The sequence below is a fragment of the Pristiophorus japonicus genome, chromosome 1 (assembly GCF_044704955.1).
Source record: "Pristiophorus japonicus isolate sPriJap1 chromosome 1, sPriJap1.hap1, whole genome shotgun sequence".
NCBI classification, from domain to species: Eukaryota; Metazoa; Chordata; class Chondrichthyes; family Pristiophoridae; genus Pristiophorus; species Pristiophorus japonicus.
The window spans coordinates 93,626,703-93,651,954 of NC_091977.1; the positions used below are offsets into that span (position 1 = coordinate 93,626,703).

General features: G+C 44.5%; 1 protein-coding gene across 2 annotated transcripts in view; it reads left to right on the plus strand.

The window, feature by feature from the left end:
* ror2 (receptor tyrosine kinase-like orphan receptor 2) overlaps positions 1-25,252 on the plus strand; it is a 415,513-nt gene that overhangs the window by 243,309 nt on the left and 146,952 nt on the right. Inside the window, exons 1-2 of one of the 2 annotated variants that reach the window (XM_070859490.1) lie at positions 6,028-6,116; positions 12,079-12,156. In XM_070859490.1, the coding sequence (XP_070715591.1) occupies positions 6,083-6,116; positions 12,079-12,156 (112 nt within the window). In that variant the 5' untranslated portion in view covers positions 6,028-6,082. Of the gene's footprint in view, positions 1-6,027; positions 6,117-12,078; positions 12,157-25,252 lie in introns of those variants that run through there. The other variant, XM_070859424.1, reaches the window with a different exon arrangement.

Sequence of the window (25,252 nt, forward strand, 5' to 3'; positions counted from 1 at the left end):
AAGCCCTGTACAATTGTAGCAAGACTGCCTTACTCTTGTACTCCAACCCCTTGCAATAAAGGTCAACATGCCATTGCCTTCCTAATTGCTTGCTGTACCTGCATGCTCACTCTCTCTGTTTCGTGTATGGGAACACCTAAATCTCTCTGAACACCAAAATGTAATAATTTCTCACCATTTAAAAACTATTCTGTTTTTCTATTCTACTAAAGTGAATAACTTCACATTACCCCATATTATACTCCATACCACCTTATTGTCCACTCACTTAACCTAGTTTTGCAGGCTTTGTGTCCACCTCACAGCTTACTTTCCAACCTAGCTTTGTATTGTCAGCAAACTTGGATCCATGTTCCTGCTATGATTAGGAATCATTTAAGTTGACTGACTGGCATAGATGCGGAATTCCCTAAAACACCTTCATGCTAAACTGGGAAACCTTTAATTTAAATGCCTTTCACCACACAGGCTTCCTTTGCTGCTGCTTCCTATTAGTCAGGAAATTGTGTTAGGGAAATTGATGGGATTGAAGGCCGATAAATCCCCAGGGCCTGATAGTCTGCAACCCAGAGTACTTAAGGAAGTGGCCTTAGAAATCGTGGATGCATTGGTGGTCATTTTCCAACATTCGATAGACTCTGGATCAGTTCCTATGGATTGGAGGGTAGCTATTGTAAACCCACTTTTTTTAAAAAGGAGGGAGAGAGAAAACGGGGAATTATAGACCGGTTGGTCTGACATCGGTAGTGGGGAAAATGTTGGAATCAATTATTAAAGATAAAATAACAGCACATTTGGAAAGCAGGGACGGGATCGGTCCAAATCAGCATGGATTTATGAAGGGGAAATCATGCTTGACAAATCTTCTAGAATTTTGGGAGGATGCAACTAGTAGAGTGGACAAGGGAGAACCAGTGGATGTGGTGTATTTGGACTTTCAAAAGGCTTTTGACAAGATCCCACACAAGAGATTAGTGTGCAAAATTAAAGCACATGATATTGGGGGTAATGTACTGACATGGATAGAGAACTGGTTGGCAGACAGGAAGTAAAGAGTAGGAATAAATGGGTCCTTTTCGGAATGGCAGGCAGTGGCTCATGGGGTACCGCAAGATTCAGTGCTGGGACCCCAGCTATTTACAATATACATTAATGGTTTAGATGAAGGAATTGAATGTAATATCTCCAAGTTTGCAGATGACACTAAGCTGGTGTGAGCTGTGAGGAGGATGCTAAGAGGCTGCAGGGTGACTTGGACAGGTTGGGTGAATGGGCAAATGCATGGCAGATGCAGTATAATGTAGATAAATGGTGGCAAAAACAGGAAGGCAGAATATTATCTGAATGGTGACAGATTAGAAAAGGGGAGGTGCAACGAGACCTGGGTGTCATGGTACATCAGTCATTGAAAGTTGGCATGCAGGTATAGCAGGTGGTGAAGAAGGCAAATGGCATGTTGGCTTTCATAGCGAGAGGATTTGAGTATAGGAGCAGGGAGGTCTTACTACAGTTGTGCAGGGCCTTGGTGAGGCCACACCTGGAGTATTGTGTACAGTTTTGGTCTCCTAACTTGAGGAAGGACATTCTTGCTATTGAGGGGGTGCAGCGAAGGTTCACCAGACTGATTCCGGGGATGGCATGACTGACATATGAAGAAAGACTGGATCGACTACACGCTTATTCACTGGAATTTAGAAGAATGAGAGGGGATCTCATACAAACATATAAAATTCTGACGGGATTGGACAGGTTAGATGCAGGAAGAATGTTCCCGATTTTAGAGAAGTCCAGAACCAGGGGTCACCGTCGAAGGATAAGGGGGAAGCCATTTAGGACTGAGATGAGGAGAAACTTCTTCACTCATGGTTGTTAGATATATTCAAAAGGGAGTTAGATGTGGCCCTTACGGCTAAAGGGATCAAGGGGTATGGAGAGAAAGCAGGAATGGGGTTCTGAAGTTGCATGATCAGCCATCATCATATTGAATGGTTGTGCAGGCTTGAAGGGCCGAATGGCCTATTCCTGCATCTATTTTCTATGTTTCCTACCATGCCTTGGCACTCATGAGCTGAGATCTCCAGTTTAATTTCTGTTTTGCATTGAGTGATATGATTTCAGCCACAGTGGTAGCAGGAATGCAAAATCTTGGTCTTGTTGAGTAGACTATGGACAGGAATAAATCCGATGATAAATAAATGATATGATGTGATTGGGATTACAGAGACGTGGCTCCAGGATGATCAGGGCTGGGAACTCAACATCCAAGGGTATTCAACATTCAGGAAGGATAGAATAAAAGGAAAAGGAGGTGGGGTAGCATTGCTGGTTAAAGAGGAGATTAATGCAATAGTTAGGAAGGACATTAGCTTGGATGATGTGGAATCTATATGGGTAGAGCTGCAGAACACCGAAGGGCAAAAAACATTAGTGGGAGTTGTGTACAGACCTCCAAACAGTAGTAGTGATGTTGGGGAGGGCATCAAACAGGAAATTAGGGGTGCATGCAATAAAGGTGCAGCAGTTATCATGGGTGACTTTAATATGCATATAGATTGGGCTAACCAAACTGGAAGCAATACGGTGGAGGAGGATTTCCTGGAGTGCATAAAGGATGGTTTTCTCGACCAATATCTCGAGGAACCAACTAGGAGGGAGGCCATCTTAGACTGGGTCGTGTGTAATGAGAGAGGATTAATTAGCAATCTCGTTGTGCGAGGCCCCATGGGGAAGAGTGACCATAATATGGTGGAATTCTACATTAGGATGGAGAATGAAACAGTTAATTCAGAGACCATGATCCAGAACTTAAAGAAGGGTAACTTTGAAGGTATGAGGCGTGAATTGGCTAGGATAGATTGGCGAATGATACTTAAGGGGTTGACAGTGAATGGGCAATGGCAGACATTAAGAGACCGCATGGATGAGCTACAACAAGTGTCCATCCCTGTCTGGCGTAAAAATAAAAAAGGGAAGGTGGCTCAACCGTGGCTCTCAAGCGAAATCAGGGATAGTATTACAGCCAAGGAAGTGGCACACAAATTGGCCAGAAATAGCAGTGAACCTGGGGACTGGGAGAAGTTTAGAGCTCAGCAGAGGAGGACAAAGGGTTTGATTAGGGCAGGGAAAATAGAGTGCACGAGGAAGCTTGCAGGGAACATTAAAATGGACTGCAAAAGCTTCTATAGATATGTAAAGAGAAAAAGATTAGTAAAGGCAAACGTAGGTCCCCTGCAGTCAGAATCAGGGGAAGTCATAACGGGGAACAAAGAAATGGCAGGCCAATTGAACAAGTACTTTGGTTCGGTATTTACTGAGGAGGACACAAACAACCTTCTGGATATTAAAGGCGTCAGAGGGTCGAGTAAGAAGGAACTGAGAGAAATCCTTATTAGTCGGGAAATTGTGTGGGGGAAATTGATGGGATTGAAGGCCGATAAATCCCCAGGACCTGATGGACTGCATCCCAGAGTACTTAAGGAGGTGGCCTTGGAAATAGCGGATGCATTGACAGTCATTTTCCAACATTCCATAGACTCTGGATCAGTTCCTAGCGAGTGGAGGGTAGCCAATGTAACCCCACTTTTTAAAAAAGGAGGGAGAGAGAAAACACGGAATTATAGGCCGATCAGCCTGACATCGGTAGTGGGTAAAATGATGAAATCAATTATTAAGGATGTCATAGCAGCGCATTTGGAAAGAGGTGACATGATAGGTCCAAGTCAGCATGGATTTGTGAAAGAGAAATCATGCTTGACAAATCTTCTGGAATTTTTTGAGGATGTTTCCAGTAGAGTGGACAAGGGAGAACCAGTTGATGTGGTGTATTTGGACTTTCAGAAGGCTTTCAACAAGTTCCCACACAAGAGATTAATGTGCAAAGTTAAAGCACATGGGATTGGGGGTAGTGTGCTGACGTGGATTGAGAACTGGTTGGCAGACAGGAAGCAAAGAGTAGGAGTAAATGGGTACTTTTCAGAATGGCAGGCAGTGACTAGTGGGGTTCTGTGCTGGGGCCCCAGCTGTTTACATTGTACATTAATGATTTAGATGAGGGGATTAAATGTAGTATCTCCAAATTTGCGGATGACACTAAGTTGGGTGGCAGTGTGAGCTGCGAGGAGGATGCTATGAGGCTGCAGAGTGACTTGGATTGGTTAGGTGAGTGGGCAAATGCATGGCAGATGAAGTATAATGTGGATAAATGTGAGGTTATCCACTTTGGTGGTAAAAACAGAGAGACAGACTATTATCTGAATGGTGACAGATTAGGAAAAGAGGAGGTGCAACGAGACCTGGGTGTCATGGTACATCAGTCATTGAAGGTTGGCATGCAGGTACAGCAGGCGGTTAAGAAAGCAAATGGCATGTTGGCCTTCATAGCGAGGGGATTTGAGTACAGGGGCAGGGAGGTGTACTACAGTTGTACAGGGCCTTGGTGAGGCCACACCTGGAGTATTGTGTACAGTTTTGGTCTCCTAACTTGAGAAAGGACATTCTTGCTATTGAGGGAGTGCAGCGAAGATTCACCAGACTGATTCCCGGGATGGCGGGACTGACATATCAAGAAAGACTGGATCAACTGGGCTTGTATTCACTGGAGTTCAGAAGAATGAGAGGAGATCTCATAGAAACATTTAAAATTCTGACGGGTTTAGACAGGTTAGATGCAGGAAGAATGTTCCCAATATTGGGGAAGTCCAGAACCAGAGGTCACAGTCTAAGGATAAGGGGTAAGCCATTTAGGACCGAGATGCGGAGGAACTTCTTCACCCAGAGAGTGGTGAACTTGTGGAATTCTCTACCACAGGAAGTTGTTGAGGCCAATTCACTAAATATATTCAAAAAGAAGTTAGGTGTAGTCCTTACTACTAGGGGGATCAAGGGGTATGGCGAGAAAGCAGGAATGGGGTACTGAAGGTGCATGTTCAGCCATGAGCTCATTGAATGGCGGTGCAGGCTCGAAGAGCCGAATGGTCTACTCCTGCACCTATTTTCTATGTTTCTATGTTTCTCTTGAAGTTGTGCTGGAAATTGCACGTGTGAAAATGATCTGGATTGACTGTGGTGCCCCCATTGGTTAAATATCCTGCCAAACCTACCCTCTCCATGGTGCCTAGGCTCACGTGAGATGCGGTCACTTGGGCAAGAGGTCCTGGAGGATAGCCAATGCCTGTGGAATTGTTGCCCAACATGTGATGATGCCTTCAGGAGAGGAGAAAGCTGGGAAGGAGTTAAAAAACGTCCTTACGTAAATAGTACAACAGACTGGTCTGTACTGAATACAAGACAGAATGAGCACGACAGCATTAATACACCAAATTTAAACTTTCTCCTCGGCAACATTTATACTGCAATCCTTGAGAACTCAAACTGGGTTGAGAAGGCCTCCTGGAGGGGGTGCCACAGCCTCTAAATTTTATTGCACACCTTTGTCTTTTGATTTATTTTGCCACTGTTGTATTAGTCTGCACCAAAACCACTACTGTATGTGCGCACAAAAATGGTCATATAAATGCAGCCCTAGTGTGTTCAATTTCACAAAAAGCTTAACATCAAAGGTATATTGGGGTTAATATTTATTGCAGACACTGTACAGAACTGGGAGCAGGGGTTTATCATGTCAAACCACCCAATAAGCTGGACTTGTATTTTTAAACTGCCATGTTTATAGACTGCTGTCCAGTTAGTCAGCTTAACTGAATTATTGGGTCCAGTGTCACTGTTATTTCCTGGTGAGTCAGTGATCCCCATCATGCATCCCAAATGAATGTAATTGTCATTATTTTTGTTATACTATATATTTTCACTGAACTAATTTAAAAGTCACTTTGACAAATATGACTTAACTTTGTGCTCAGTGTTATATTCCTCTTAAAACAAAAAACAGTTTGACATTTGTTTTTGCTCCCCATTTCAGGTAGAACTCAACTGTCTTCATTATGAACACCAAAAACATTATTTTAATAAAGAAGCTGACTAATTAAAGAGCCGATAATCGTAATAAAGAGCCGAAAATAATTGCAAACCTGCCAAAATATCAGTTCAGGTTGAGCATCCGAAATCCGGAGTTCCAAAATTCGGAATGTTCCTGAATCCGGACACCGGGCCGATCCGTGGTGGGTCATCTGGAAACCAGAAAATGTTCTGAAATCTGGACTCTCGGCACCCCGACCCGAACTTGTTCCGGCCCTCAGCGCCGCAGCCTGACCTCCGGCCCAACTTCGCTCGCCCCCAGCTCTCAGTGGCCTGACCTCATCCCGGCCTCGGCTACCCCCCCTTCTCCCCCCCCGGCCCTGGCTCACCCCCTTTCCCCCTTACCTCGGCTGCCAGACCCCACCTATCTCGATCCAGGCAAAGACATTCCAAAATCCGGAAATATCCAGAACGGCCTCGGTCCCGAGGTTTCTGGATTTCGGACGCTCAACCTGTATTGTTGGAATATCTGTACAATCTGTCATGTCCATAGAAATCCAGAATTTAGCAATAAACAGCTGTAGTTTTAATGTGCTGCAACTTTTGCTGGGGACAGGTCTTGGGCTGGAACAATTGGACTGACAATGCAGACAGCAGTCTGAAAAAAACAATTTAATAATGGAGTTCCTGATGCTGGCCATATCATCAGGAAAGATGCTGATTGGCTAGTTGGAAGTTGATTATTTCATTCCTGCAGAAGCTCACTCACAGGCAGCCCTAATCTATCCTTTCCTGGATTAGTATCCATTTTCCATACATCTCTCTCTGAAGTGGCTAAGGAGTTCTTCATATATTAACTGTGCTATATAAATGGTGGTGGTGTAGAAACTCATATGTCTCTCTTAAAATAGTTAAGCCAGTGAGTAAGGAAGATCCTATGTTCTATCCCTAGCGTGAGATGATTTAGCTGTTCAAATAAAGATGTTGGTTGGGGCACTACAATTGGCCTCAGAATTTGACTATAATTGACTCAAATAGCTCGAATCGCTGGTCCTAATTACTGTCCAGCAACACCTGCTGGAAGTGTTCCTCTTGTGGACGCCGACTAAAGCCTACCTTTATGGAGTGCCTTTCATGTGACCAAACATCCCAAGGTACTTTCCAGGTGGTGTGGCAGCTGGTGAGAAGTTGGGGGAGGTAACTGAAGGCACAGTCAAAGAATTAAGTGAAGATGAGTCTTTTAAAAGTGGACAGAGGTAATAGTTAATTTGTACAAAACCTTAGTTAGATTCCAGTTGGACTACTGTCTCCAGTTTTGACACCCTATTATAGGAAGGTTTTAAAAGCAATAGAAAAGGTACAGTGTATATTCACCAGTATCTTAAAAATGTATTGTGGCTGAGAAGGTTAAGGCGTAAGCTGGTATAAATCTTAAAGATTAGAAAATGGTTACAGCACGGAAGCCGGCCATTTGGCCCATGAGCCCGTGCCGGCTCTCAGCTAGTCCCACTCCCCTGCCCTTTCCCTGTAGCCCTGCAATTTAGTTTCCTTCAGATACTTATCCAAATCCCTTTTGAAAGGTAAGATTGAGTCTGCCTCCACCACCCTTTCAGGCAGTGCATTCCAGATCTTAACCACTCGCTGTGTAAAAAAGTTTTTTCCTGTGATGCCCTTGGTTCTTTTGCCAATCACTTTAAATCAATCTACTCTGGTTTTCGACCCTTCTTCCGATGGGAACTGTTTCTGTCTCTACCCTGCCTAGACCCCTCATGATTTTGAACACCTCTATCAAATCTCCCCTCAATTTTCTCTGCTCCAAGGAGAACAACCCCAGCTGCTGCTTCTCTAACATCTGGGGACATGTACCAAAATTGTAGAGTTGTCCCACAGACTAGTCAAGCAACAGCCTGACATAGTCATAATCACAGAATCATACCTTTCAGCCAATGTCCCAGACTCCTCCATCACCATCCCTGGATATGACCTGTTCCACCGGCAGGACAGAACTACCAGGGGTGGTGGCACAGTGCTATACAGTCGGGAGGAAGTGGCCTTGGGAGTCCTCAATATCGACTCTGGACACCGTGAAGTCTCATGGCTTCAAGTCAAGCATGGGCATGGAAACCACCTGCTGATTACCACCTACCGCCCTCCCTCACCTGATGAATCAGTACTCCTCCATGTTGAACACCACTGGGAAGAAGTACTGAGAGTAGCAAGAGCACAGAATGTACTCTGGATGGGGGACTTCAGTATCCATTACCAAGAGTGGCTCGGTAGCACCACTACTGACCGAGCTGGCTGAGTCCTGAAAGACATAGCTGCCAGACTGGGCCAGCAGCAGGTAGTGAAAGAACCAACATAAGGAAAAAACCTACTTGACCTCATCCTCACCAATAAACCTGCCGCAGATGCATCTGTCCATGACAGCATTGGCAGCAGTGACTACCGCACAGTCATTGCAGAGACAAAGTCCCATCTTCACACTGAGAACACCATCCATCGTGTTGTGTGGCACTACCACCGTGCTAAATGGGATAGATTTAGAACAGATCTAGCAGCTCAAAACTGGGCATTCATGAGGCATTGTGGGCCATCAGCAGCAACAGAATTGTACTCCACCACAATCTGTAACCTCATGGCCTGGCATATCCCTCACTCTACCATTACCATCAAGTCAGGCGACCAATGAAGGAAGAGTGTAAAAGAGCATGCTGTGGGAGTACCTTCACCACAAATAGGGAGGATTTAATTAGGACAATTGTAGTAGATTGTTTCCACTGGAGTAAAATCACAAATCACTTTTTCCACACAAAGGCTGGTGAAAATCTGGAACTCGTTCCCCCAAAAGGCTGTGAATGCTGGGTCAATTGAAATTTTCAAGACTGAGATGGCTAGATTTTTGTTAGATAAGGATATCAAGGGATATAGATTCAAGGTAGGTAAATGAAGTTGAGATACACATCAGCCAAGATTTTATTGAATGGGGCTGAATGGACTACTCCAGTTCATGTGGTTGACTAACAAGGGGGCACAAATTTAAAAGAATTAAAGATAATGTCAGAAATATTTATTTACACAATGATGGTTAGAATGTGGAATTCTTTGCTACAGATCATCATTGAAGCAAAGTCCAGAGATTTTTTTAAAGGAAATTAGATAATTGCTTGAAAGAAAGATTAAAGGATATGGGGAACAACCAGGGCCGTGGGCTCAGATTAGGTTGTTCATGTGAAGATAAACAATTGCTCCGAATTGGTGAGCCAAATACAAAAGCAAAATACTGCAGATACTGGAAATCTGAATTTTAAAAAAAGAAAATGCTGGAAATACTCAGCAGGTCAGGTAGCATCTGTAGAGAGAGAACCAGTTGACGTTTCAGGTCGATGACCTTTCATCGGAACTTATTCTATGCTGTAACAAGATATGTAAAAGGCAAAAAAGGTATAGAAAGAGTATTTGCTGCAGCAGCCTGTGCCTGATGAATTTGCCATTGACTAAAGTGGATATTTGTGGAGGGGGGGGGTGAGAATTATGCACAGTAGACGTGATTCAAAAGAGCAGAAATTGCATTCCAAGGTGTAATGCTGGAGAAGATTATATGAGAGTGACCCTGAGGATAAGCATTTTTGAAAGTCAGTGAGGACAGAGATAACTGTGACTTTGTGAGGGATAGGATATTGACTGCAGAGTTCTGAACTAGTTGGTGTTTGTGAGGAATGGAGCTGAGGTTCCAGAGGTGGTAGAAGGCAGTCTAGGCATAGACTGAATTTGGTTTTATGAAGCTTATGCGTTAAAAGTACAATGAGTTTGTGAACATAGCCTGGGATGAAGTTGAAATTGGCATGTGAGGCTGAACATTTCTGGTGGGAGCTTCTTGCTGAGGTTGACTTTAAGAAAGTTTTGACTCAACTGGGATTAAATGTTGGACAGCTTAGTGATAGTTGTGGAATCGATGAGAGTGACAGAAACGCAGAGTTGCTGCAGTTCCCCCTGTAGCCGAACAACATGTCAACATCCACTGTCGAGGCTCCTGTATAAAGAATGACCATGTTGGTGAAATAGTGGAGGATGCCTGGCACTCATGGAAGGATAGCCCAACAATTCCCTTTGTGTTAATAAAGAAAGGGAAACATATAGGGCCAAATTTTGGCCATGACGTGCATCAATTTTTTTGGAGTAAGTTTTTTCTGGTGTAAGTTTAAAAAATGCCATTTTCCCCAAAGAATTTGCTCCAGAGTAAGTCAGTTAGGTATGATTTTTTTTTTTAGTTCAGTTTTTTTTCAAAAGGGGGCATTCCCAAACACTTAGGCCAGTTTTGGCCATTTATGCCACTTTGACCAGCTAAAACTTATTCCAAATCGATTTAGGTCAGCGTATGTGGCCAGCTCTGAAAAACAGTGTGGGAAGTTAAGAATTCGGCGCAGGTTAGTACATTTAAAGCACTAAGACTTACAAAGCACAAAAATAAGCATTCAATAACAAATACAAAATAAAAGGAAGCTGAGAGGACCTGCACCAAGACTTACAAAGCACTAAACAAACCACAAAAAGTAATAAGTAATCAATTAATAACATAAAAAAATAGACTTTTATGCCAGAATCAATTTTTTTTTTTAAATCTCTCCCCCGCAATCAAAACACTCTTTCTCCCCTCCCCCCCGCAAAAAAACTCCCCTTCTCCGCCCCCCCCCCCAATCAAAACTCTCAAGCACAATCATCAATAAATAAAAAATAAAACTGAAGTCCTACCGCGGGAAGCCACTCGGCCGGGGATAGAGTGCGGCGAAGATCAGGGCGTCCTTTCGGCCGGGGATAGGGGCTGCGAGCATCGGGTCCTGCTCACAGCCCACAGGGCACGCTGGGAGGGCGAGGAGCATGCGCACAGACTTCACTGCACATGCACACAGCTGCCGGCAGTGCTTTCTGCACTGGGCTGCTGTTTCGCTCCCACTTCACTATCTACGCCACACTGGGACACCGGAGACCGGGCAGGATGGGGCCCCTTTTTATTGGTGCTGTTTCCAGCGCGCAAAGTCGGTGCATTTAAGGTAAGTGTGCCGAAAAAAAGGGGTTGGGGAAAATTGGGCCCATAGTATGCAATGGAGACTTAATGAAGGTGTACATGACTAGAGAGACAGGCATAGAAATAGAACTTTAATTGAAGAATTTAAAAAAAATGATGTATACCTATTTCTTTTGAAATAAGGAGGCTGCTTTGAATTTGCATCAAAATCGTGAATATTTGTATAGTATGACTTTTATATGAAGTAAAGAATGGGCTCTACTAATAAATCATATACTTTGTATAATAAATTTCATGCAGTTAGAAACACTGCAGTTTGTAGTTAATTTTATAAACTTTTCAGTATTACTGATTAACTACAGCTGTGGTTGAAAAGGACAGAGGAGATGTAAAACATACTGGAGAGAAGGCATTTTGCACAAGAAATCAATACTGTTATTACAGCTTGGGGGAATCATTCACTTTTTCCACATTTATTGGCCACCCTTGTTCATTGCACTGTTTCATCCAGGCTGCTTTCTGCAGATTGTTGCTCTGTGGTTAATCCAAATATTTCCCATACTTCTCTAAGCTAAAGTTAATTTTGAAAAAGTTCAGTTGTTGGCATATTTTCTACTGTGCAGATATCAATGGGTGAACAACCATAATTATTACCATATTTTGAACTAATGGTAAATTACATGCTAGTAAATTATTGGGTGATTACAAATTCCAAAACTTGTTTTTCTGACTTGTCTGTAATTTTTATATTGTGCAGTCAGGAGAAAAGAATTACATCGGTCATTGTATTATTTCCTGTTTTTTCTGTACATTTGAATGACAGCGTTTCTTATTAATTCACTCCCCCTATTTGGTGCGGTATGGTTTGACTGTACCTTATCCAAATTGTTAATCATGTGTGAGCCTTGACGGTGAATATTTTCAATGGGGGGCACCACATCCAAGTCTAATCATTTTCTCACTCAGCATCCATACACTGGTGCTTCCAACAAGGGTGACTGGATCGTGATCAGTGTTGGATGTGATGCCTTCACTGTCAATATTCTTTTGTTTACTGAGCCATTGGGAGAACTGCTGCACTTTGAACTTTATAGTAGAATTGTGGTAGATTTGTTTATGATCAATAATTTTACTTCTAGATGAAGCTCATCAGTCAGATCCACATGGCTCCATTGGACCTGGAGGAGACCAGCATAGTCCTTTGCCTACAGCTAAAGGTAAGTGCAATTTTTCTTGTTACAAAGTTAGAAAATGAGAATTTAGATAGTTTCCTTTGGAGTGAAGTGGTAGCAGTGCAGGTTCTCCGTGCAGTACAGTCCCAAATTGAGGGGAGGAAATTGGCAATTCATATAGTTTTGTGGTGTTTACATGTAATCTACTGGCTGGTTGTACGATCATTTTTCTAATAAATGTAAGCAATTCACATTGCATGAACTCCATAGTCTTTTGTTCAAATGGTCAAGGAAACAAACACCTTGCAATTATATAGCATGTTTTACATCTTCAGGAGATCCTGAAATGCTTTACTGCAATAAATGTCATTTTGAAGTGCAGTCCAATCTGTACAATTTGACTTCCTCTCTCCACGTTTTTGTATCACTTTTTATTGTGATTTCCTATGTTTATAATTAATAGACAAAATTCATATGCAACTTGTCATGTAGTCATAAACAATTACACAATTTGGCCACTGAACATTTTTTGGTTTTCAAAATATATCTTAATTGTTTATTTCCTGTAGGATTTTATACATCCCCTAATGTTTTAATGTGTTAATAAGACTCATACTCTGGCCTATTCTGCCTCTCCCAAACTCCTGACTTGGCCAGCATTGCTGTCCCATTCTCCATCCTGTTCATGGCAACCAGTGGTTACTTGTGCTGGTCTGCCTCTTGGTCACCACTGCTGTCCCATCTCCTCCTTTTACCTCCCCCATCCCCTCCTTTACCCCCGTCCTGTCCCCTCCTTCACCCCCTCCTCCTCCCCCCCCCCATCTCCTCCTTTACCCCCCCCCCGTCCCTTCCTTTTTCTGCCCCCCACTCCCCCCATCTCTTCCCACCATTGACAGGAGGTGCAATTACATCATGACCAATATACATAGAATCATAGAATAACAGAGAGTAGACTCGGGTAATGTAGCAGATGTAATATATCTAGATTTCCAAAATACATATCATAGACGAATGAATAAGTTCAGAACCAGGGGACGTAGCAGAATGGATAGCTGCAAGACAGAAAGAGAGTTGTATAAAGGGTAGCTATTCAGAGTAGCGAGAAGTGGGTCCCAAAAGGGTCAGTGCTGACACTACTGTTGTTCACAATTTATATTATTGTTTTAGACTTTGGAATCAGAAACACAATTTCAATATTACGGATGACTCCAAAATCTTTTTTTTCGGGGGGGGGGGGTGTGGTGGCGGGTGGTGATGGTCAATACTGCGGAGGACTGAGCAAATTACAAGACATTAATAAACTTGCAGAATGGGCAAAAAATTGGCAAATGAATTGAAAAGTCGAGAAGTTATGCTAAACTTGTATTGAACCTTGGTTGGACCACAGAGTACTGTGCACAGTTCTGGTCGCCATATTATAAAAAGGGTATAGAGGCACTGGAGAGGGTACATAAAAGATTTACAAGGACGATACCAGAAATGCGAGGTTATACCCATAGGGAAAGGATGAACAGGATGGGTCTCTCTCCTCTAGAAAAGCTAATGCCGAGGGGTGACCCAATGGAGGTCTTTACAATTTTGAAAAGTTTTGATAGAGTAGATACACAGAGTGTTTCCACTTGTGGGGAAGAGCAAAACTAGAGATCATCATTATAAGACAGTCACCAAGAAATCAAATCGGGAATTCAAAAGAAACTTCTTTACCCAGAGAGTGGCGAGAATGTGGAACTCGCTACCACAGGAAGTGGTTGAGGCCAAGGCCAAAAGTAGAGAGACATATAAGGGAAGGTGGATGAGCATCTGAGGGAGAAAAGAATAGAGGGTTATGCTGATGGACTTAGATGAGGAAGGATGAGTGGAGCAGAGTGGGCATGGACTGATTGGGCCGAATGACTTGTTTCTGTGCTATATATCCTGTGTAATTCTATGATACAGCACAGAAGGAGGCCATTTGTCACATCATGCCTGTGCAGACTCTTGAGCAGAGCAGAGCTATCCAATTAATCCCACTCCCCTGCTCTTTCCCCATATGCCTGTAATTTGTTTTCATTCAAGTATTCATCCAATTCCCTTTTGAATGTTACTATTGGATCTGTTTCCACCATATATTAATTTCATTTTTTTAAATCATAATTTTTATCTTTACATCTTATTCCTTGATGAACACCTCAAATGTATAGCTAATATATTGAAAACTCTCTTAATGGAAATGAAGAATTTGGTGAGGACAGGCCATGCCAACCCAAACAAGAATAAGTTATGCCAATCAGCCACTGAACTGGGATGACGTTTTAGTTTTGTGAGTCAATATAGAAAAAAAAATCTTAAATTCTGAACTTGGTAACTCAATTAATTTAAAATGTATTAGAATTTGGACTTTTCTACATACTTTCAATTGTTTCAAATCATCAGGCAATAATGAACACATTTTCTGCTGCTTCTCATTTTGCTATATCGTTCGATTTTGTTTCTCTTTTCCCTCACGTTGCATTGAGTCTCTTGAATTGCCTGCGGTGACCAGACTTGGTTAAATTGGTCTGGGTTTTGCAGATCAAGTTTCTTTTGGACCACTTCAATTTACATATATGGAGGGTGGATTTCAATTATTTATATGGCAATGGCCAGGAACGCAGGCTGCTGTTCAGTTTTGATCTTAAACCCAGCCACTTGGCACTAAAGATTTTTTACAAATCTTTACATTCCACCATCTGCCACTGAAACATCTTCCTGCATGTATTTGTGAAACTTTTTTTTTTACATATCAGCATCATTACTTAAATCATATTCAACCATAATCTTCTTTTGTGTGTGACATCCTTTATGATGGAAAATTATGCAGTTCATTTTCAAATATTTTTGTATCATGACTATGTAGTTTTCGATAAGGTGCCACACAAAAGGTTACTGCAGAAGATAAAGGTACGCGGAGTCAGAGAAAATGTATTAGCATGGATAGAGAATTGGCTAACGAACAGAAAGCAGAGAGTCGGGATAAATGAGTCCTTTTCAGGTTGGCGATCGGTGGTTAGTGATGTGCCACAGGGATCGGTGCTGGGACCACAACTGTTTACAATATACATAGATGACCTGGAAGAGGGGACAGAGTGTAGTGTAACAAAATTTGCAGATGACAGAAAGATTAGTGGGAAAGCGGGCTGTGTAGAGGACACAGAGAGACTGCAAAGAGATTTAGATAGGTTAAGCGAATGGGCTAAGGTTTGGCAGATGGAATACAATGTCGGAAAATGTGAGGTCATCCACCTTGGGGAAAACAAAACAGTAAAAGGGAATATTATTTGAATGGGGATAAATTACAACATGCTGCGGTGCAGAGGGACCTGGGGGTCGTTGTGCATGAAACTCTTTTAGAGTTTATCTGTAAAACAAAACATTAAACCGTGCCACCCGAACTGGGTGACACACCAGACATTTACAAGGCCCTTTTTTTCCTTTTTTTTTTGTGTTTTTCTTTTTTTTTTGGTTTTTTTTTGGGCACTATAATCACAATTTTTCCCCAGTGCCCCCTATAAAAGGGAAGGGGGACACTAAAAGCACCGGCAATTAAAATAAATTAAACTTTAAAACGTAAAATCAAATTAAAATTTGGTTGCCGGGCGTGATGATGCACTCCAGTCCCTCCGGTGCCCACCTCTCGCGGAAGGCCGCGAGCGTACCGGTGGACACCGCGTGCTCCATCTCCAAGGACACCCTGGACCGGATGTAAGAGCGGAAGAGAGGCAGGCAGGCAGTCAGGTTGAACGACCCCCTCGACCGCCCGCTGCCTGGACCGGCTGATGGCACCCTTGGCCGTGCCCAGGAGCAGTCCTACGAGGAGGCCTTCGGACCTACCCGCTCCCCTCCGCACAGGGTGCCCAAAGATCAGGAGAGTGGGACTGAAGTGCAGCCAGAATTTCAGGAGCAGCCCCTTCAAATAATAAAACAGGGGCTGCAACCTTGTGCATTCCATAAAAACATGGAACACGGACTCTTCCAGACCGCAGAAATTGCAGGCGGCCTGGGAGTCCGTGAACCGGCTTAAAAATTTGTTGCACGGCACTGCTCCGTGCACCACCCTCCAGGCCAAGTCCCCGATGAATAGTGGGAGGACCCCTGCGTAGAGTGCCCTCTATCGGGGACCCCCGCCTCCTCCGGACGGCAAGATGGTACGCCATGGCGTGTCCGGACGGCCGGCGAGGATGGCAAAGTTGAGAGTGTGCAGGAGCAGCCCGTACAGGAAACCCCTCCGCGCGGAACTGAAAGGCACGGAGGCGATTTCCCCGAGGCGGCTCAAGTTGTGAGGCGCCGGCCCCCGAGGGAGGTTCCGGGGTTTGGCGCCGATGAGGAATTCCGTCCGGACGGGGGTCAGTTTGGATGGGATCTCCCCACGTGCTTGAGCCTCCTCGATGCACCTAACGGAGTCAGGGCCCAGAGCTGTTTTTAGCGACTCGATGGCATCGGCCGCGTGGCGGACGTTGGCAGAATTTAGGCGCCGCGCCAGCGTGTCTGGCGCCATCCAACCTGCTCTTCCGCCATCGAGCAGGTCCCTGACCCTGGTCACCTCACCAGCCACAGCCCTCTCTTCCGACCGCCACATAAAACCTCGGTCGTGGAGGTACGGATTCCCGAGCAGCGGCTCCTGCAGGAAGGCCGCCACTCCAGCCGGCGGAGAGCTGCGCTTGGTGGAGACTTTGTTCCAGACCCTGATGAGTTCCTTGTAAAAGACAGGCAGCTCCCGGAGGGTGGTCCTGACACCCCCCAAGTTCACAAACAGGAGCTGCATGTCGTAATTGAGGTCGCGCTGCTGGCGGAAGAAATACGTCGCCAGAGCACACCACCTAGGAGGGGGCTCGACGTAAAGGTATCTCTGCAGGGTCTGAAGACGGAAAGTCGCGAGCTGGGCGCTGACGCACACCAACGACTGACCGCCCTCCTCAAGCGGGAGACTCAAGACCGCGGCAGAGACCCTGTGCTTCCTGTTGTTCCAGAAGAAATCCACCAGCTTCTTCTGTATCTTGGCGACAAATGCAGGGGGAGGGGTCAAAGTGACCAGCCGGTACCACAACATTGCGGCCACCAGCTGGTTTATGACTAGCGTTCGACCCCTGTAGGACAGCACTCGGAGCAGTCCTGTCCAGCGCCCTAGGCGAGCGGCGACCTTGGCCTCCAGCTCCTGCCAGTTCGCCGGCCAGGCTCCCTCGTCGGGGCTAAGGTAGACTCCCAGATAGAGGAGATGGGTCGTGCTCCGGGCAAAAGGCCTGAGCTCCTCCGGCAGGGAGTCCACCTGCCACTGACGCACCAGGAGTCCGGAACATTTCTCCCAGTTGATCCTGGCGGAGGACGCGGCCGAGTAAATCTCCTGGCACTCGCGCATCCTCCGCAGGTCAGCGGGATCCTCTACCGCGAGGAGCACGTCATCGGCGTAAGCCGAGAGGACGACCTCCACGCCCGGCCCTTGCAGAGCCAGTCCCGTCAACCTCGTCCGCAAGAGGCGCAGGAAAGGCTCCACGCAAACGGCGTATAACTGGCCGGACATGGGGCATCCCTGGCGCACCCCTCTCCTAAAGCGAAGGGGCGCCGTCAAGGACCTCGTTGTGCATGAATCCCAAAAAAAGTTAGTTTGCAGGTGCAGCAGGTAATCAGGAAGGCGAATGGAATGTTGGCCTTCATTGCAAGAGGGATGGAGTACAAAAGCAGGGAGGTCCCGCTGCAACTGTACAGGGTATTGGTGAGGCCGCACCCGGAGTACTACGTGCAATTTTGGTCACCTTACTTAAGGAAGGATATACTAGCTTTGGAGAGGGTACAGAGACAATTCACTAGGCTGATTCCGGAGATGAGGGGGTTGCCTTCTGATGATAGATTGAGTAGACTGGGTTTTTACTCGTTGGAGTTCAGAAGGATGAGGGGTGATCTTATAGAAACATTTAAAATAATGAAAGGGATCGACAAGATAGAGGCAAAGAGATTGTTTCCACTGGTCGGGGAGACTATAACTAGGGGGCACAGCCTCAAAATACGGGGGAGCCAATTTAAAACCGAATTGAGAAGGATTTTTTTCTCCCAGAGGGTTTTGAATCTGTGGAATTCTCTGCCCAAGGAAGCAGTTGAGGCTAGCTCATTGAATGTATTCAAATCACAGATAGATAGATTTTTAACCAATAAGGGAATTAAGGGTTATGGGGAGCGGGCGGGTAAGTGGAGTTGAGTCCACGGCCAGATCAACCATGATCTTGTTGAATGGCGGAGCAGGCTCGAGGGGCTAGATGGCCTACTCCTGTTCCTAATTCTTATGTTCTTATGTAAAGGGAATTGAAGGCGGATTTTATTTTTCAGTTGAGGGCTAGAGGAGGGGCTGGATAACGAGAAGTACTTTCGAGATGATTTGAGGTTATGGAGCCTGTGCAGAATGAATTGATCATTGGGAAGAATTTGAAATGGTTGAAAATTAATACGTGACACTGCCTGGATGAAATCTATATAAAATTTCTGTTTCTCATCACCGCCTGGATACTCGAGAGTTTTGTCTTTGTCTAAATGGGATGACAACCATTCACAAATGTGGCTGTTTAGATCTAACAATTTCAGTAAGCTTTGAAAATACCAAACGATTTTCAGATTTTTTTTTTCCCTCCTTTTCCCGCTGATCTATGGAAAATATTGTCTTATATTGGGATATAATTCCACGAGCACCAGCTTTCTTCAGGTACAACAATCAAGTGGCCATTCTTTATTGTTGAGACCAAATGGGTTGTTCGATTGAGAATAGGTGGCAGTGCCAGTCACAACCAAGCTTGAATCTTTTGCCCTACATTAGATCAGTACTCACACCAGGGATTGAACAAGGAATGTTCCTAGTTGGTCTGGTTTTAGTACTTGAAAATTTGCTCAGAGTTATCAAATTCGTTTTCAGCTTTTGTATTCTAGACAGCTTGTAGTTTAAGCCATTTGGCATATTTTAAAACTATCATACACCATTATGATTTACACATGCAAGTTGTAAATAATAAACATACAGTCCAGAAATTGCACGATCATTTTTGCATAATTCGGTGATGATTCGGGGTGTGTAGGGGTCAGAACATGGAACTGCTTCTACCTGCTCCACTTATGCTTTACGCATGCAAGCTTTTTTGCAGTACAGAGTCCCCCCGCCTGCTCTCTAAGGTGGATGTAAAAGATCCCATGGCACTATTTTGAAGACGAGCAGGTGAGTTTTCCCCGGTGTCCTGGCCAATATTTTTTCCTCAATCAACATAACAAGAAAAATCTGATTTTCGGCTCATTATAACATTGCTGTTTGTGGGTGCTTGCTGTGCACAAAATTGGCTGCCGCGTTTCCTACAACAGTGATTGCACTTCAAAAGTACTTCATTAGCTGGGAAGCGCTTTGGGACATCCAGTGGTCATGAATGGTGCTATATAAATGCAATTCTTTCTTTTAATCTGGGAGTGTCACCAGGCTTACCCAAGAACACCACCAGTAATTTGCACTAGGCCCAGTGGGACCTGTATCTGCTCTGGGCCCCAAGGATCAAATCGTGATGGATACCAGTGGGATTGATGGCTGTTACAGGGTGGCTTCTCTGCTCCCTGAGAAGAGATGGCATTTTTTTTTTAATTCTATTTCGCCTGATCTGAGCCACTGACTCTTCCTGTCAGAAGAGTCCCCTGTCACCCTGAGATTGCATTATTTCCGTGGGTTGGGTGCCCCTGCTGCATTGCTACAGGCATGGGCATCCACTCCTATTAAAATAACCCCATACCCAGGATTTGGAATGGGATTGTCAGAGTTCACAGTGGAGAGTGATCGTTGTAACCTGCTGCACGTTTGGCAGCGCTGTGGGATTTTACCCTTGCATGTTATGGGAGGGGGAATTAGATGTTCACATTATATAGAATATTTGGCACCTTCCTTCTCTCTCATTTTAAAAAACATTCCTTCTTATTGTGTCTCCTGATTTGCTTGAATTGCTGATACTGTAACCTTAAGCAATGTCCAATGCTGTAAAGTATGCAGGAGCTCCCCTGTGCTCCACTGCTCGTTACGTCTGGGTTTGCACTGCTATGTGTTCCGGGTACATGTGATTCGATGTTTGTTGAAATTTTATTTCCTTTTTTGGTTAAGAAGTATTTCAAGAATGGTTTGCAATTATATCCCCCCTTTGACTAACTAGTAAGACTGTAAAACTTTGTCTGTAGGCATAACCACAAACCTTCATTGTCCTAGCAGCACATAGTAGTTTCAGCTTCATTAAAACAATGGGGGAAACCGAAGAGACTGCATAAAACATTTTGCCACTTCTAAAATAAACATTTTCTCAACTTTATTTTACATAATTATGATAATTTATTTAAGAAGTAGACAGATACATGTGTTAGGTTTTTCATTAAAGGTTGTTAAGTCCTTCATATACATGCTAGAGGAACAGACAGATGACCCAGTGGGAGAGTATTAAATTGATTTACATAATGAGTCATTGCAAGGATTATAGAACTGAGAGTAAGAAAAGCTTGATTTCTGAAAATATTTTTGCTGAACAATAGTCCTGCTGTGTGAGAAATTAGTTCCATATGTGACATTTGCATGTTTCTCTACCACCATTTGTAGAAGTTATTTTATTGATCGGTGCAAATGGGACCAATAAATGCAATGAACAAATGTTTAATGCTAGTGCTATGTACAAAAGTTCCAATTTATGAGGGCAATACAGATCAATGTGCTGCCGCTTATGCTGAAAATGTGCACTCGGCCCTCTAGCCCTCTCGCTGAAACTTGCAGCAGTACCATGTATGCCTAGATATGGATGTGCTGTGTGGGTTTGAATGTGTTTACCAGTGCTCCAAGTTTCAGATGAACCTGAAGCACTAATGTACAAAGCTAGTGCATTTACCTGTGCATTATCTTGGGGACTCTTGCCAGTCCACATGTGTAAACAGTGACATTGATATAATGTATCTGGAGGGTCACAGTTTCTCTGTCTATTTATAGAAACAATGGGCTCAATTTTCCCCAGTGATTTGCGCTGTTTTTTTTTGAGCAGGCTGCTCTTTTTAGCCTAAGTTGAAAACCCACAGGTTCCCAGCCACCTTCGCCAATTCTAGCCATTTAAGTAAGTTTGGCCAGCTGAGAGTTGCTCCAGTTCTGCTTAGGCCAGCGTATGTGGCCTCTCCAGAAAAACCTTCCAGAGAGTTAAGGAATTCGGTGCAGCTGATGCCTGGACACAGTAAAAGAATTGAAAAATACATAGCAGCAACTTACCTCCAACCCCACCCGAAGGGCTTGCCGGTCCGGTCCCATTCTCGGTCCCCATTCTCCCGGTCCGGTCCCATTAGAGAGAGAGAGAGACTCAACTCGCATTGTGTCCCTGGTTACCATGGCAGCCTGATCTTTTTCACGCAGAACAAGGCTCCACCCCCAAAGCTAAAGGTTGGGTTACGCCACGCCAAAATGAAGAAATTTAATGGGGAAATTTAGACTTTTTTTTGGCATACTTGGGCCCCCAAAAATCGTGTGTAACTCTTCAAGTACGCCAAAAAAATGCTTTGGGGAAAATTGAGTTTTACTATTGAGTTGATATTGGGAAGCAACCAAGTTAGGAGCATGTGATGTGAAAATCCATATAATAGTCAAGTCAAAAACGTTCTGTGTTCCTGGTTAATACTGATCTGCTGCATATTCACATTCTGATATGATAAATCTCACTCCAAGAATGCAACTTTTTGAACCAGGTCATTGGTGTGTCTATAGCAATACCTTTTGTATTATTGCAGTATCTTCTGAATTATTAAAAATTAGAGAGCAGTCTAGTAAATGTTACTATTCTAGTTTTATATTTAGGAAAAAGTTTGAATTTCCCACTCAATCAATTAAGTTCTAAAATGCTGCTTTCAATTATACTGTAATGTTTTTATTAGGCTATTATTAACATAAGAACATAAGAATTAGGAACAGGAGTAAGCCATCTAGCCCCTCGAGCCTGCTCCGCCATTCAATAAGATCATGGCTGATCTGGCCGTGGACTCAGCTCCACTTACCCGCCCTCTCCCCGTAACCCTTAATTCCCTTATTGGTTAAAAATCTATCTTTGACTTGAATACATTCAATGAGCTAGCTTCAACTGCTTCCTTGGGCAGAGAATTCCACAGATTCACAACCCTCTGGGAGAAGAAATTCCTTCTCAACTCGGTTTTAAATTGGCTCCCCCGTATTTTGAGGCTGTGCCCCCTAGTTCTAGTCTCCCCTACCAGTGGAAACAACCTCTCTGCCTCTATCCCTTTCATGATTTTAAATGTTTCTATAAGATCACCCCTCATCCTTCTGAACTCCAACGAGTAAAGACCCAACCTACTCAATCTATCATCATAAGGTAACCCCCTCATCTCTGGAATCAGCCTAGTGAATCGTCTCTGTACCCCCTCCAAAGCCAGTATATCCTTCCTTAAGTAAGGTGACCAAAACTGCACACAGTACTCCAGGTGCGGCCTTACCAATAGCCTATACAGTTGCAGCAGGACCTCCCTGCTTTTGCACTCCATCCCTCTCGCAATGAAGGCCAACATTCCATTCGCCTTCCTGATTACCTGCTGCACCTGCAAACTAACTTTTTGGGATTCATGCACAAGGACCCCCAGGTCCCTCTGCATCTCAGCATGTTGTAATTTCTCCCCTTTCAAATAATATTCCCTTTTACTGTTTTTTTTCCCAAGGTGGATGACCTCACATTTTCCGACATTGTATTCCATCTGCCAAACCTTCGCCCATTCGCTTAACCTATCCAAATCTCTTTGCAGCCTCTCTGTGTCCTCTACACAACCCACTTTCCCATTAATCTTTGTGTCATCTGCAAATTTTGTTACACTACACTCTGTCCCCTCTTCCAGGTCATATATGTATATTGTAAACAGTTGTGGTCCCAGCACCGATCCCTGTGGCACATCACTAACCACCGATTTCCAACCCAAAAAGGACCCATTTATCCTGACTCTCTGCTTTCTGTTAGCCAGCCAATTCTCTATCCATGCTAATACATTTCCTCTGACTCCGCGTACCTTTATCTTCTGCAGTAACCTTTTGTGTGGCACCTTATCGAATGCCTTTTGGAAATCTAAATACACCACATCCATCGGTACACCTCTATCCACCATGCTCATTATATCCTCAAAGAATTCTAGTAAATTAGTTAAACATGATTTCCCCTTCATGAATCCATGCTGCGTCTACTTGATTGCACTATACCTATCTAGATGTCCCGCTATTTCTTCCTTAATGATAGTTTCAAGCATTTTCCCCACTACAGATGTTAAACTAACCGGCCTATAGTTACCTGCCTTTTGTCTGCCCCCTTTTTTAAACAGAGGTGTTACATTAGCTGCTTTCCAATCCGCTGGTACCTCCCCAGAATCCAGAGAATTTTGATAGATTATAACGAATGCATCTGCTATAACTTCCGCCATCTCTTTTAATACCCTGGGATGCATTTCATCAGGACCAGGGGACTTGTCTACCTTGAGATCCATTAGCCTGTCCAGCACTACCCCCCTAGTGATAGTGATTGTCTCAAGGTGCTCCCTTCCCACATTTCCGTGACCAGCAATTTTTGGCATGGTTTTTGTGTCTTCCACTGTGAAGACCGAAGCAAAATAATTGTTTAAGGTCTCAGCCATTTCCACATTTCCCATTATTAAATCCCCCTTTTCATCTTCTAAGGGACCAACATTTACTTTAGTCACTCTTTTCCGTTTTATATATCTGTAAAAGCTTTTACTATCTGTTTTTATGTTTTGCGCAAGTTTACCTTCGAAATCTATCTTTCCTTTCTTTATTGCTTTTTTAGTCATTCTTTGCTGTTGTTTAAAATTTTCCCAATCCTCTAGTTTCCCCCTAACCTTGGCCACCTTATACCCATTGGTCTTTGATTTGATACTCTCCTTTATTTCCCTGGTTATCCACGGCTGGTTATCCCTTCTCTTACTGCCCTTCTTTTTCACTGGAATATATTTTTGTTGCGCACTATTGAAATCGATTTTCAGAATCTTTGATGAATTAATGTTATTTTTAAAAGAAAGTTATCTCATCACAAAATTCCTCCAGTTGACCTTTTAATATTTAAAAACAGTGGCCTAGTGCTTTCTGTCTGGCTTTTCAGCTTCTTACCGAAGCATTCACTGATTAACCGACAGGCATTTCAATTCCATGACAGAACTATGATCTGATTTTCCAATGAGAATGTCATGCTTCATAATCACTGGATGTCAAACAGGACAATTCTTGTAAGCTCCAGCTTTGATTGTGTTCTTTTTTATTTGTGTTGATCATTTAAAGCTCTGTTTGACAAAATAATAATTTGAGATAGCTGTTTAAATAGCTTTAAAAAAAATTAGGACAAGTGTTTATAAAATTGATGCGCTCAGGAATAAGGAACCAATCGAGAACAGAAGGATTGAGGTGAGACCTGAATTTGACTGTATGTGGGATAATGGGCCCAAGTTTCCACAAGCAAAAAAACGGCCGCCCCTCCGAGCTGGGCGCCCGTTTTTCACGCCGAAAACATCGCCTAAAAAAATCCTCGGTAGTCTCCACCGACGTACAGGTCCTGTGGCACTCGGCGCAGCCGGCACGAGCTGTGGGGGGGGGGGGCGGAGCCAGGTCCCTGCGCTGAAAACAGTGCCGGGACCTCTGCACATGCGCGCTACAGTCGGCACGCAAGTGCAGTAGCTCCAGGCGCCGAACTGTGTGGGAGGGGCCCGAAGCACGCAGTCCCTAGCCCTGGCTGAATGGCCTCACTGGGGCTACGTGACTGAGGCTCCTCCCACGGCCAGCCCGACCAGACCCGACACCCGCTCCCCCCCGCCACGACCGAGACCCGACACCCGAGGCCCGCTCCCCCCCCCCCCCGACCCGACACCCGCTCCCCCCCCCCCCCGACCCGACACCCGCTCCCTCCCCCCGACCCGACACCCGCTCCCCCCCGCCACGACCGAGACCCGACACCCGAGACCCGCTCCCCGCCCCGACACCCCCCGCCCCGACCCGAGGCCCGCTCCCCCCCCCCCCGACCCGACACCCGCTCCCCCGACCCGACACCCGCTCCCTCCCCCCGACCCGACACCCGCTCCCCCGACCCCCCTCTCTCCCTCCCTC